The sequence below is a fragment of the Myotis myotis genome, unplaced genomic scaffold, assembly GCF_014108235.1.
Source record: "Myotis myotis isolate mMyoMyo1 unplaced genomic scaffold, mMyoMyo1.p scaffold_m19_p_8, whole genome shotgun sequence".
NCBI lineage: Eukaryota > Metazoa > Chordata > Mammalia > Chiroptera > Vespertilionidae > Myotis > Myotis myotis.
The window spans coordinates 26638688-26652958 of record NW_023416390.1 but is presented as its reverse complement, the minus strand read 5'-3'; the positions used below and the strand labels follow the sequence as shown (position 1 = coordinate 26652958).

The 14271-nt window shown below is 38.3% G+C and overlaps 1 protein-coding gene across 13 annotated transcripts in view; it reads left to right on the top strand.

The window, feature by feature from the left end:
* DOCK10 (dedicator of cytokinesis 10) overlaps positions 1–14271 on the top strand; it is a 210961-nt gene that overhangs the window by 117875 nt on the left and 78815 nt on the right. For all 13 annotated transcript variants that reach the window (XM_036319299.1, XM_036319291.1, XM_036319296.1 and 10 more), the window contains exons 4-8: positions 104–186; positions 7459–7531; positions 7805–7927; positions 8186–8320; positions 13451–13634. In XM_036319299.1, the coding sequence (XP_036175192.1) occupies positions 104–186; positions 7459–7531; positions 7805–7927; positions 8186–8320; positions 13451–13634 (598 nt within the window). The remainder of the gene's footprint in view (positions 1–103; positions 187–7458; positions 7532–7804; positions 7928–8185; positions 8321–13450; positions 13635–14271) is intronic.

Below are 14271 nucleotides of genomic sequence, written 5' to 3'. Positions count from 1 at the left end.
CATGACCCCAGAGGTCATAAGAACTGTATTCTAGTACTTTTTGGGAGGACAACTGAATTTTTTAATGATAATTGTTTAATTATTGTTGTTCTCTTTCTTTAAGGCTTGTAAATTTTATAGTTCCCAGTGGTACGTGGTAAACTACAAATATGAACAATATTCTGGAGACATTCGACAGTTACCTCGGTAAGAACCTATTATAAGAAGAACTTGGGATTTCCCATATATAAAATATTTAGTTGTTTAAGTTCTGCCATTGTTTATGAACACATGTTTGTTAATCTAGTGTCAAGGAATATTTTATACAATTTAAAAATAAGAATCACAATGAAATGTTTTATTCAACTATGCAATGTTTATATAGTGACAAAAATTTGGAATAAGCTATAAATATACTTATTTAATTTTGAACAAAGTTTGAAGATATTGTTATATCATTTTTTGTGAGCTGTCCGTTCAATAGCAGACACAAGGTTAGAAAACTACAATTTGGATCAAAAATTTTTCTAACAGTATTCTGTATATAGTGTTCAGATTTGCCACTGGTTCTGTGTATCTTCATGCTGGGATATCAAAAATCACTAAAATAGCCCTAGCCGGTTCGGCTCAGAGAATAAAGTGTTGGCCTGCAGACTAAAGGGTCACAGGTTAGATTCCGGTCAAGGGCACATGCCCGGGTTGTGGGCTCAATCCCCAGTAGGGGGTGTGCAAGAGGCAGCCTATCAGTGATTATCTCTCATCATTGATGTTTCTATCTCTCTTTCCCTCTCCCTTCCTCTCTGAAATCAATAAAAATATATTTTTAAAAATTTACTAAAATAAGCAACCTCCACAGAAATGATATATGCCTTAAAAAAGCTAAAAGGGATAAATAAACACCTCCTTTTCTTTCTGGACTCTGGGGAAAATGAAGCCTTTAGGAGAAGGTGACTTTTTTCTTTACACTCTGAGAATGTCAGTTTCACAGAGAAGCTCACCTGAACTAAAGCAGTCACTGATGCAGTGTTTGTGTCCCCACTGAAGTAAAAACCCCCAAAGTGCAGGGAGTTTCCTTGCAGAATCCCCTGCAGGCCTATGAGAATTCCTAGCACATATTAGGTGTGCAGTAATTACTTATGAGATAAGTAAACTGAGTGAATGGCAAATTTCAAAATGCAGGATTCCTAGATGGGATTGGATGCTAAAATTTAAGGAATTTAAATAAATTGGGATCTTTCAATGCATTGGTTTATCAAATTAAAATGATGCAAATAACCCAGAAAAACACTTGAGATAATTCAGAGATATATTTTTATTAACACTTTCCTCAAGTGAAATATTGAGATGATACACATGGCATCTAACTTTTCATGGACACATGGCTCAGATTTGGGTTCCACTTTCCATGATTTCCCTTGCCCCCAAAAAACATCTTTTCCAGATTCGGGTACTTGAAAGTGCTCTCAACTTCAAAATGCAGAATAGGGAGGAGGAGTTAGGCAATGGCTCTGAGAAGGTGGCATTTGAGCTCAGATCTGAAGTAACAGTCACTACTAGCACTGTGATCTTGGGAAAAGGTTCCTAGAGGGAACAGGATGGGCAAAGGCCCTGGGGTGGGAACAAGCATGGTCACTTGAGCAGAATGATAATTAGGGAGGCTGGAGCTGAGAGTTGGAAAGAGAGGAGAGAAATGAAACTCTGGAAACCTAGGCAGGAGACATTGTGGGCCCTGGAAAGGAGCTTGGATTTTACTCTCATTGCAACAGGAGCCCATGAAATGTTTAACCAGGAGTGTGACATGATCTGTTTTACCTCTTCAAAAGATTACTTGTTCTACGCTATGGAAAAGGGGATTGCAGTGATGAGAATAGGAAAAAGAGAGGTGTATGCGGGGGGGCGGGGGTGTCATTTCTTTTGGAGTTGCATTACTGTGAAGACCCAATGTTCCTCCAAATCAGCACATGTGTTTTGTTGTTGTTGTTGTGTTTTTTTTAAAAAAAAACAAAAACAAAAAACAAACAGTGAGCATTAACTTTTACCAAATCTCTGGACATTCCATTAGAGTCAGGTAACTTGTAATAGGTAACTTTATGCAACTGCTCATTAAGAAGGTCCCATCACACAGTTAGGTGTGCGTGAGTAATTCAGAACGTCTGGGTGTGAGCACACAAGTTTTATAGGTGCAATTGAAAAGCAAAGCATTTTTTCTCACATCAAGACTTCCTCTTTTCCAAAATAGTTCAGAGAAGTGGTTACAACTTGGAGGTTGTGCCCAAGCTATTGGGATACTGCATATGAAGTACGGAGAACAGTGTTTAGCCTTTCAAATAAATGACTCCTCTGTCTTTAGGTCTATTGAAATTTTTAGTGGCTTTATCCCCAAACATTGTTTTTCTTTTCTTATATTTGTGATGTCATAAATACAGCTGTCAGAGGAGAAGGGGTTTGGGAGACTGTGTGCAAAGGTGGAGGGATTAAGAAAAAAACAACTCATAGACACAGAGAACATTATAGTGATTACCAGAAGGAAAGGGGATGGGAGGGGGTAGAAGAGGGTAAGGGGGGATAAATGGTGATGGAAGGAGACTTGACTTGGGTGGTGAACACACAATGCAATATACAGATGATGTATTACAGAATTGCACCCCTGAAACTGTTAGTATAGTTAGCTAGCTTGCCATACGACAATCTCCCATGAGTGGGTCCTTGGAATGCTTTCCTCCTGATCTCATGGAAGAACCCAATTTCCACTGGCAACATTACCTATATAATTTTATTAACCAATGTCACCCCAATAAATTTAATGAAAATAAACGAAAGAAAAGATTGGTGGTATTTTTCCTCTATTAAAACAATAGAGAAAGCACCTATAGTAAATACAGGGTCTTGTTGAATTGGAATGCCCATAGAGCACAAGAAAAAAATCTTGAGAGAAGAAATGCAATAGGAACCAAAACATTGTTGAGAATTTTTTTACTTTAACTAAAGGAAGTGGAAGTTGATACCATGAATGGGGAAGAATAAGACTGTAATAAAGTAAGAAAGTTTAAAGAAAAAAAAAATATATATATTCAAAATGAAAATCAGAATTTCTAGACTATAATCCAGAGATGTAATCCTCACATAGCCCCTGAAATAATGAAGACTGTAACACTGATTAGCAAAACTGTTTTTAAAATTATTTTACAAAGCTAAGCACTCCCCACTACATGTATTTAGGTCAGTAGTGGGGACAGATACTTTATTTGGGCCTTCTGAGGCTAGTAGAAGTAAATCATTTCCATACCTCCTGTATCAGGAGAATTCTCCTATGTCTGCTAACAATTAAAATTGATCATCTCTTTTTATGGGTTGCTGAGGTTACAAAATGAAAACTTGCAATTCAGTGAAAAAAGAGGTGTGTGTTTATATTTCTCATTTTTATTCTTAAATTTAAAATTGTATTATTATTAAGGCTTAAGAACTCCACTTTTTAAGTGTCTGTTTATAGGAAGATAATAGAGAAATGTGAAATGTAAAGCCTTCACACATAAAGAATTAAAAAAAATCGCTGAACTTGTGGTTCCAGAATGACATAAAAATGTATGATGCCAGTGGAGCCAAGTATATATATTCAATGAGGAAAGGAGCATCTCTTTTACAAATGGTGTTGAGAAAACTAGACAGCACATGCACAAGAGTGAAACTAGACTGCTGTCTTACGCCATGCACAACAATTAACTCGAAATGGATCAAAGACTTGAATGTAAGACCTGAAGCCATAAAGCTCCTAGAAGAAAGCAGAGGGGATAAGCTCCTTAACATTGTTGTTGGCAATGGTTGTTTTTGTTTTGTTTTTTGACACTGAAATCAAAGGCAACAAAAGCAAAAATATAAAGTGGGACTACATCAAACTAAAAAGCTTCTGCACAGCGAAGAAAACTATCAACAAAATGCAAAGGTAATCTATTGAATAGAAGAAAATATTTACAAATCATATACCTGATAAGGAGTTAATATCCAAAATATACAAACTCAATAGCAAAAACTCATACAACTCAATAGCAAAAAACTAACACCACTCCCCGCCACACACACACACAAAAGAAAACCAATCTAATTAAAAATGGAAAGAGGCTCTGAATAGACATTTTTTTCAAAGAAGACATACAGATGGCCAACAGGTGCATGACAATGGAAAGTAAAATCTAAACCACCATTAGCTATCTACTCATACCTGTTAGAATGTCTATTATAAAAAGACAAGAAATAACAAGTGTTAGTGAGGATGTGGAGAAAAGAGAACCCTGCTGTATTGTTGATGGGAAAGTAAATTGGTGCAGTCACTATGGAAACCAGTGTGGAGGTTCCTCAAAAAAATTAAAATAATCCAGCAATTTCACTTCTGGGTATTTATCTGAAGAAAATGAAAACACCAGTTTGAAAAGATATATACATCCCATGTTCACTGCAGTGCTATTTACAATAGCCAAGATATAAAAACAATCTGTCTATTGATGGGTGAATGGAATACTGTTCCATCATAAAAAAAAAAAGTGAAATCTCGCTATTTCCAATAATATAGATGGTTCTCAAGGGAATTATGCTAAGTGAAATAAGTTAGAGAAGGAAAAATACCATATGATCTCACTTATATCGGGAATTTGAAAACAAACAAACAAAAAGAAAAAACAAGCTCATAGATACAGAGAACAGATTTATGGTTATCAGAGGCAGGAGGTGGGGGAAAAGCAAAATAGTTGAAGAGGATCAAAGGTATTTGCAGTTATAAAATAAATGTCATGGGGATGTAATGTACAGGATGGTGACTATAGTTAGTAATACAATATTGCATATTTGAAAGTTACTGAGAGCAGATATTAAAAATCCTCATCAAAAGGGAAAAAAAAAGTCTATGTATGGTGACAGACATTAACTAAACTTACCCAGGAGATCATTTTTGCATTATTTACAAATCATTATATTGTACACCTGAAACTAATATATTATTTATCAATAATACCTCAGTTTAGAAGATATATATGATGCCACTGATCACATTAATCCACGGGGTAAAACACAAAGATATATGACATATCTAAGTTTTTTACTATAGCTGTTTTGATATAAAGAAGAACATTTTACAGAATGTATTTTGTGACTGAATATCAAATAAAATGTAACCAATTTGAGGTTCTGGATTAATTAGAATAGATTTTTTTTTTAATAAAAGAATGTTTTCCACCGAAACCGGTTTGGCTCAGTGGATAGAGCGTCGGCCTGCGGACTGAAGGGTCCCAGGTTCAATTCCGGTCAAGGGCATGTACCTGGGTTGCGAGCATATCCCCAGGAGGAGATGTGCAGGAGGCAGCTGATCGATGTTTCTCTCTCGTCGATGTTTCTAACTATCTCTCTCCCTTCCTCTCTGTAAAAAATCAATAAAATATATTTAAAAAAAAAAAAAAAAGAATGTTTTCCGAGTGCTCTAGGTTCCGTTTGTAGTTATCTCATTTAGCATGCATAATCCCACAGAGTAGGAACTGTTATCCTTGCTGTATAAAGGAAACTGGGGCACTGAGAGGGATAGTAACTCACCTCTAATCTCACAACTGTAACCAAGGAGGCTCTCAGGCATCCCCAACCCCTTATGTGGGCGATGGGGGTAATTTGGGTGTAGAAGTGAGCAATGAGACTGCCTAGAAATGATAGCTAATGTTGAGTTCAAACATCAGAGGGTCCCTACTGAGCCCTTTACTTCAAGATCCCAAAGATTCAGAGACCACACGGTGCTGCTGGGGGAAGAATGTTAAACTCAGGAGCAGGGGTGCTTATCTTTCCATGGTCTGTGAAAGGGTGAATAGTCTTTGCTTAATGGCCCTGCAGGCATGAGAGACTGAGTGGTGACATGGTTACTTAAAGGCAAGGAGGGTTGTGCTGTGCGGGGCAGTGAGACCGAATGACTGGGAAAGATGACCCCTCAATAGCCCCCATACTTTTTCTTACATGGCTGCTCTCACCTCCTATTGCTCTCCTTCCCCAACTGTGCTCCAGCCCCCAGCCTTCCACTCCTGGGCACTCCAACTTGGTTCCTCCCCGGGACCGGTACTGTCGCCATTCACTATGCCAGAACGACCTCCCCCAGATCATCACATGGCCAGCTTCTGATGAATCTCAACTTAAATGGCCATCCATGACCACCCTTTTTAAATCTGGTCTCTTCCATCCCTACTTGGAGCAGTCTTTTCTCCGCCCCACTTTAAATTTCTTCACAACCGTTTTCACCCAGGGAAATTATCTTGTTTATGTATGCTTAATTATCTATTCTCTCCTTCCTTGGAATGCTCGCTTCCTCAGGTTGGGGATTTGTTTTCTGGTATATATTATTGGGGGTCTTCTGTGTAGCAGGTACTATCTGGGTACTGGATCATTTACTGGCAAAGAATAACCTCCAAGAATTAAAGCAACTCTGCATTCCCATTGAATTTGATCAAGCAAACTCAGAATTAAGAAAAGTCAGCAAGATATTCACTCACCCCCAGCCCCACCCCCATGATAGGATATAAATTGGCACACACAGGTCTGCACTTTTTTTTCTATGAACATAAGGTCAGCAAGAATATTGTTAGGGACTAATGGACTTGGCTGAGTGATGCTCTCTGGAATAGCTTCAACATAGAAGATTCTTTGTGATGGGAATATTGAATGTACCACTGGGCTCTTTCCTCTCAATAGTCAGATTGTGAGGTTGCTTCTACACAGTCTACATCATCTTAAAGAAAACGAATATGCCATGCAAATTCTACATGTAAAAATGTCTAACTAGGTATCAAGAAAGATCTGAACCTTGAATGATAATGTCTGGTTTCCATTCTGCCATGAGGTGTGAGACAGAATCAAGCCAAGGAAAACTTATTTCTGTCTTATATTTCCGTGTATAGAGCCAGGTGTATACTCTCACTCTCCTGAACTGGTCGGTGATGCTATGACACAGAGGTGTTTCTATGTTACTATGGAATTTCACAAAGTCAGCACAATTGCCAATAATGGATGCAGACTTTTGGGGAGACCATGGTTAGGGGAGCAGCACAGTCTAGTGGCCAGATCACAAACTTGTTTTCTGGAACACAGTTCTTCAAATGACCGCCTGTACCCTGGGGCATGTCATAAAAAGGTGAAGCAGAAAGGTAATGAAAATATCACATCAGCATGTGGAAGAGGAAAATATAAACCATCAAACCTAAAAATTGTCCTGCTCACCTTCATCGCATTCAGTGTGTAAATCTGCGTAAATATTAACTCCATTGATTAAAATAGGGATTTATTTGCCGGATTAAGATGTCAAGATGTAGGGGAAGGTTAATACCTCCAAAGAAAATGGGATCCTCACAAGGTTACATTATTTTATTAAAAAACGCAGTAGTTGTTACCCAGGAAACAGCTGAAAATGAAAGCCATGTCTCAAATGACAAATCAGAACCTTTATTTTTGTTTTAATATTAGAGCAGAGTACAAGCCAGAGAAACTTCCTTCACATTCCTTTGAGGTTGACCATGAAGATGCTGATAAGGATGAAGTAAGTAAATTGTTGAAAGTGAAATGTTTAAAACATGAGCATAATTAGTGCCTGTCTCTCACTTGAGTGTTCCATGTTCTGACAGTTTTCATCAAGCTGCAGTAACTGTTTGTATGAGGGCTTTTAGTCAAAATGAGTCATGTTTGTTTTGAGATTGAACATGATTATTTGAGATGAGTCAATGAGAGAAAAAGAGGCTCATTTTTAAGTGCAAGTGCAGAAGATCTGGGATTCACAAAAGATTGCAGTCATGCTAATGATGCTTTTGTACAGGATACCACCTCCCACTCGTCTTCCAAGGGCGGTGGGGGAGCGGGAGGAACTGGAGTTTTCAAGTCTGGCTGGCTCTACAAGGGGAATTTCAACAGCACCGTGAACAATACCATTACTGTGCGGGTAAGGAGACATCAGGACGCATCTTTGTGTCTGCCACCGTTCCCAACACCCCTTCTTCGGTCAGAGCACAGAAGAGAGCCATTTGCATTGAGTTTATGTTCTGTGTCATATTTTATTGATGAGAAAGGAGTGTGCTCTTCTCTCAAACAGCACCCTACAGGTGTCGCACTCCTGGAGGAATTAGAAAAAATGCTAGTTTCTGTGAATAATAGGACACTGCAACCTCAACTACCTTCTTGTATCTTTTCCATTATTTAGTCATTCAAAAAGCGCTACTTTCAGCTGACTCAGTTGCCTGATAGCTCCTACATCATGAATTTTTACAAAGATGAAAAAATATCCAAAGAACCCAAAGGCTGCATCTTTTTGGATTCTTGTACAGGTGTGGTGCAGGTGAGTAGGAATCTTTTTTCCCTCTTGGGTTTTTTTTTGTTTTTTAAATCAAAGAGTATGTTTATCCAGTCATCAGTTATTTTTTCCACAAATATTTATGGAGTATCTGAGATGAGCCAAGAATTGTTCTAGTAGACCCTAGGTATTCAATGGAGAACAAAACAACCTTAATTCCTGCTTTCACAAAACTTACTTTCAATAAAGGAAGAAAAAACAGAAAATAGGCAAAGAAATAAATAAACAATAGAATCAGTTGGTGAAATCTAGAATAAAGAAAAGAAACAGGGATACTGAAGGGAGAGAGACAAATGATGACATTGGAAAAGAATGTTAATTTTCTAGAAGTGAGAAAAGTATGTTTGAAGAGAAAGTATTTGATCTAGAGATTGAAAACTGAGCAGGGCAGCGCATGCAAAGGTCCTGAGGCAAGAGCAAGTCATATATATTCGAGGAAAATGGCCACCTGTGTAGCTGCATTAGAGAACTGCTGAACTAAAGAATTTTGTAAGATAACATGTAAATCATATAACTCAAAAGATACACTTCATAAATATTATCTTTATTATTAGATATGAGATAGTAAATTTATAATGTGCATATACATCATCTTCCTTCTAGGAGGAGGTTTCCCTCAAAGACAAGGATTACATTGATTCCCAAGAGCTTAATTTAAGAAACAGACATAGTGCTTTTAACAGACAATGCTCTTCTGCAACCTCTTGATCTTCAGACTGTTGTCCTTAATATTCAATTTGGCACGGACCACGGTGGCAAAGGGCAGCAGATAATTCCACAGACCTCGTTTGGACCTCTTACTTTCAAGACGTTTATTCTTTCTACTCTGATTAAATAGCTATCCTTATTCCCTCTTACATAAAAATTGAAGCAATCAAGTGTTTTAGCAATATTACCTCAAATTTCGCATTATTATTGTTTCAATGTGTTTAAAAAAAAAAATGCCCTCACCGGTTTGGCTCAGTGGGTAGAGCATCAGACTGAAGGCTCCAGGGTTCAGTTCTGGTCAAGGGCATGTATCGGTTGCAGGCTCCTGGTCCTGGTCAAGGACATTCGGGAGGCAAACAATTGATGTGTCTCTCACATCGGTGTTTATCTCTGTCTTTCCTTCTCTCTTCCATTCTCTCTAAGAATCAATGGAAAAAAATGTCCTTGAGTGAGGATTAAAAAACAAACAAACAAAAACACCTCAGAGAGATAAAATACCTTTCCAAGTCACAGAACTAATAAATGGCAAAATTAGATCTGAGGCACAGGAATGTCCAAAATTACAAAAAGATGCCCAAGAAAATCATTTGGTTATTATACATGAGTGGACATACCTGCACACATACACACATACATTTATCCTGTGTAAGCCACATTGCCGGGGTCCAACCCCAGCGGGTCCGGCGGCGCCCGGGGCGCGCGGCGGGTGCTGTCCCCGGTCCCTCTCAGGCGGGTGGCCGCGCGGGGTGCACCCAGCAAGCATGGACCGGCTCCCGGCACCACATGGGCACAGGAAACACTATAAAGATGTGTTTATGTACGGTTCTAAACAGTGCATTTTAGATGTAGGGTTTACTTCATCAAATGTATATTGAAATGCTCTCTATATGCAAGGCATTGTGGGAAAGCCACATATGAATTAGATGTGGTTTCTGTCTTCAAAGAGCTTCCAGCCTGTAGGAGGATGAACAGAAATATATATATATATTGTGTGTGAAAATAAAGCATAAATGACTCATTTCAAACATTAGGTTTTGATAATACATGCAAGAGTGAAACTCTATTTATCGCTGATGATGATAAATTGCATTATATTACATTATACATAGTGTATATGTGTTAGTTCCATTTATTTGTTTATTGACACTCCATTACACTAGAATGTAAGTTCAAGGAGGGCAAGCACTTTACATGTGTTTTTTAATGCTATGTACTTGGCACATAGAAGGTACCTAATATTGTTTATAAATGAACAAATAAACATACAGAGGATGGACAGAATTGCACGGGTGGTAGCCAGCAATACCAGTAACCTGGAGTTGATGTTGTGTGCTTCTATAGTTTCTGAAAAATTCTGTAAAAGATGCTAGCACCATTGCTGGCGTGATGGAATATTTTGTTTGGGTACCTTCTTTCTTCGACATTTAGTCCTCCATTGACTTTAGTGGCGTCCTTGGAGTATCTATCTCGAAACTTTTCCAGATGAACGCTGTAGAAACAGACCAGTTTGCTACAACTCATTAAACACATCAGATGGCATCAGGCCACATTCAGTTTCCTATGGTTTATGAAGCCGTGTAGGTGGGCTGTGGTGAGCTTGGATGAGCAAAGTAGTTGCAGTGGATACAAAGAACACTGATTTCATGGAAACGGGAACATTGGGGGAGTGAAATGAGTATGATTACTTTATGAATGCCATTGTAATGACTTAACTATTGCATTTCAAGATTATTAAAATGTTCCATTGATTTTTCTATTTCTGTCCTTTCTTTTTTGCTAGTTGATATGCCATTATTTTGGAGAGTGAGATAGAAAACCACTTTAGACATCTTAGTCCTCTCCAACATAAACCTCTCAACACTGAAAGCGGTTCTATTCTCTCCAAATTTAAAAAAAAAAATAATTTGGTGTCTGAGCAGTTGTAAATAGAATATTTATTTTATTTATAAATACCACCTCTTTGTGAGAACCAAGGGCTGGCTTATAATAATTCGCACAAAGTTTTAAAAAAATATTTGTAAAATATTGTTGAACTTGGCAACAATATTAAATTTATTTGATGTACAGAATGCAATTTAGGAAATCGACATTTTTAAAATATTTCATAATGTTTTCTTTCTAAAATTTTTATTAGTTTCTTAGCAGCAGCATTGGAAAGCAGGTTGCAGCTTGATCCACTTTTAACTTGGACCCAGTATTAGCAGTTTGCATAGCTGCATCTCCCAGTTTTCATGATTTACAACATCAGATTAGTCAAAGAGACTCTTTAACTTGTTTGTTTTCAAGACAGCACTGAGATTGGCTTGCATTTGCAATTGTCAAATAATTAACAATATCCTAGCCCAGTGGTCGGCAAACTCATTAGTCAACAGAGCCAAATATCAACAGTACAACGATTGAAATTTCTTTTGAGAGCCAAATATTTTAAATTTAAACTATATAGGTAGGTACATTGTTATTAACTTAATTAGGGTACTCCTAAGGCTTAGGAAGAGCCACACTCAAGGGGCCAAAGAGCCTCATGTGGCTCGCGAGCCACAGTTTGCCGACCACTGTCCTAGCCAAAGTGAGGTCTTGAACTCTGGGCATTTCTAGTTTTTCCCTTTTTGTCTATTTCTCTTCCTGTGGGGTTCGTTTTTTGTTTGTTTGTTTGGTTGGGTTTTTTTTAAAGAAACCTGTCTCCCTTTTTTATATGTGTTATCAGCCAACTTGTCTTTGTCCTTAGGCACTCTGTGTCACTGAGGTCACAGGAGGTTCAATGGACCTCCTTGGACAGAAGCCCAGGAAGCTTGTGTGAGAGTGTATGGAGGGAGTCTGCTCACTCTCCCTGCGGGGACCAGGCTTCTAAGAACTTGCATTCTTAAAGAGGCTGCCTAGATGTTGGCTTTGCACACAGTAGTTTGAGGCCACTGCCTTTCTGGTGACTCCTCATTCTGTTTACACTGCAGCCAAATAATTTTTTCCAAATTCAGCTCTGGACTTTTACTTGCCAGAGCCATCCTGCCCTGTGCTCTCATGAGACCAGCTATATTCTCATATGCCAATAGCAATTCTGTTCTCAAAAAGCATATTAATACCTTGACTTTATACCTTTTCTTCAACATATTCATACAAAATGTGAGTACATTTATCTCCCAATATCACACTGTGTTTCATTGGTTAAGGCCTGTCTCCCTGTTCTGCCAGGGCAGAGACTTTGTTTCTTCCTGACACAAAATGCAAACACAATAGACACCTCTTTAGGAGTGAATGTTATCACTGCCCTGAGCACTGAGGACAGTTAGGCAACTTCTGCTCCAATCAAGCTCATGGGCAAATAAAAGAGCCAGCCTGCAAGTGAGTCATTACAAGGCAAGGAAATAATACCTTTGACAATAGTACAAAAGTATGGACGGGGGCAAATAGTTCGTCATTGGAAGAGTGCAGAAAATAGCATTTGAACTGTGACATTTTACAGTGAGAATCACACGTAGCTTTTAAACTGATTCTTCTTTCTCCTTCAATTTCCAAATTTTACTTTTTCTTGAGGCATTTATGTTGTCTCACTGTCTATTCTCAGCACATGGAAAATTTATTACCTCCAGGCCACAGCTACCCCGTAGGTGGGTGATTGTGCCAGGGAGGTAGCAAGGAAGGAGGATGGCATTCACTGAGCATCTTCTTTATACCCGGTTCGTCTCAGTGGGTGTTAAAGTCCAAAGAGATTATTTCCCCTTTCTACCACTTGCTACCCGTGTAATTCCTAGCTTACCTGCCCAAGCCTCAATGTCATCATATGTTAAATGGAATAATATGATTTTTCACACAAAGGTTGTTGGGAGATTTAAGTAAGATAATGACTGTAAAAAGTCCAGCACAGTGCCTGGTATACAGATGGCGAGTATTTAGTAAGTGTCCTCTTTGTATTTGTAATTGTGCTGTGGAAGTTGAAAGGAACAAGTTATTTTGGGACAGTGTCTGAAGGCATCCCCCCAAAAAAGGACATTGCCGAGAGGATATTCAAAATTACTTTTTGTTGCCACCAAGAAGAGCAATCCTGTTCCCATAAAATAATTTATACTTTGATATTTATCTACAATTTCACAGGATAGTAACACTCCCATCTTCTGGCTCTTCTCCAGTTTGTGTTTTACTTCTACAAAGTTGAGTTATCCTGAGTATATAGGCTTTGCTTTATTATAGTGTGGGGGCTCTAAAGATTTTAGAACAGTGTTAGTAAGAGTTGAATACCTATATCAGAATTACAGATTGATTCATACCCATCTAAATTTGTGTCCTATTTTGGAAAATTTCTTTATGTTACTTACCTATATGGAAAACTTTGGAACCATCAGGAGCCCATAAAATATGTCTCCCACTCTCTAAGACTTATTTATCTGGTGTTTTTTCTTTCTTTTTGTACCAAAGAATAACAGACTAAGAAAATATGCCTTTGAATTGAAAATGAATGACCTGACCTATTTTGTGCTGGCGGCTGAAACGGAGTCCGATATGGATGAATGGATCCACACCCTCAACCGCATCCTGCAAATCAGCCCTGAGGGACCCCTTCAGGGTCGGAGGAGCACAGAGCTCACCGATCTGGGGCTGGGTAAGAGCACATCACCAACCCCTTCCATCCTTTGCAAAGTGTGACCTGTGCATTTGGGTCATTTAAACTCCTAGAAGCTATAGTAGCTGGCAGGTCTAGCTCATCCATCCCTGAGTTCCAAGAAATAGTCTCTAAATTTTTACTTGTACTGAATAGTGAGTGTCACCACACATAGGTACGATTTTGACTGGACGAACAGTGATTGAGGCTGATGGCCAACAAATGATGTTGGGAAGCATTTGTCATCAGTATAAAAAATGTACTCAGATCTGATGAGATGTCACCCTGGAGGTGTTTGATAGCTTTTCATTAAATTTGATTAATTAACAGTATACTCTGTGAAGGCAAATATGCATTACTTCCTTTTAATTGAAAGAAGTGTCATGTGTGCTTTTTGACCATACTGAGATCTGCTTATGTATATGTGAAAGTTCCATAAATTTGACATAGTATTAGAGATTTTTATAAGACAATAAATTTTTCTGCCCATCCTAATTCCCTCAAAAAGATTTAAATTCACTCCAGGCAAAGAGAAGGGAGCAAAAGAGAGGAGAGAAGGAGTGAAAAGAATGGTAGATAAAGCAGATCTATCATTATGTGGAAAACAACTTCACCTTTAGAGTCAATCATTCCTCCC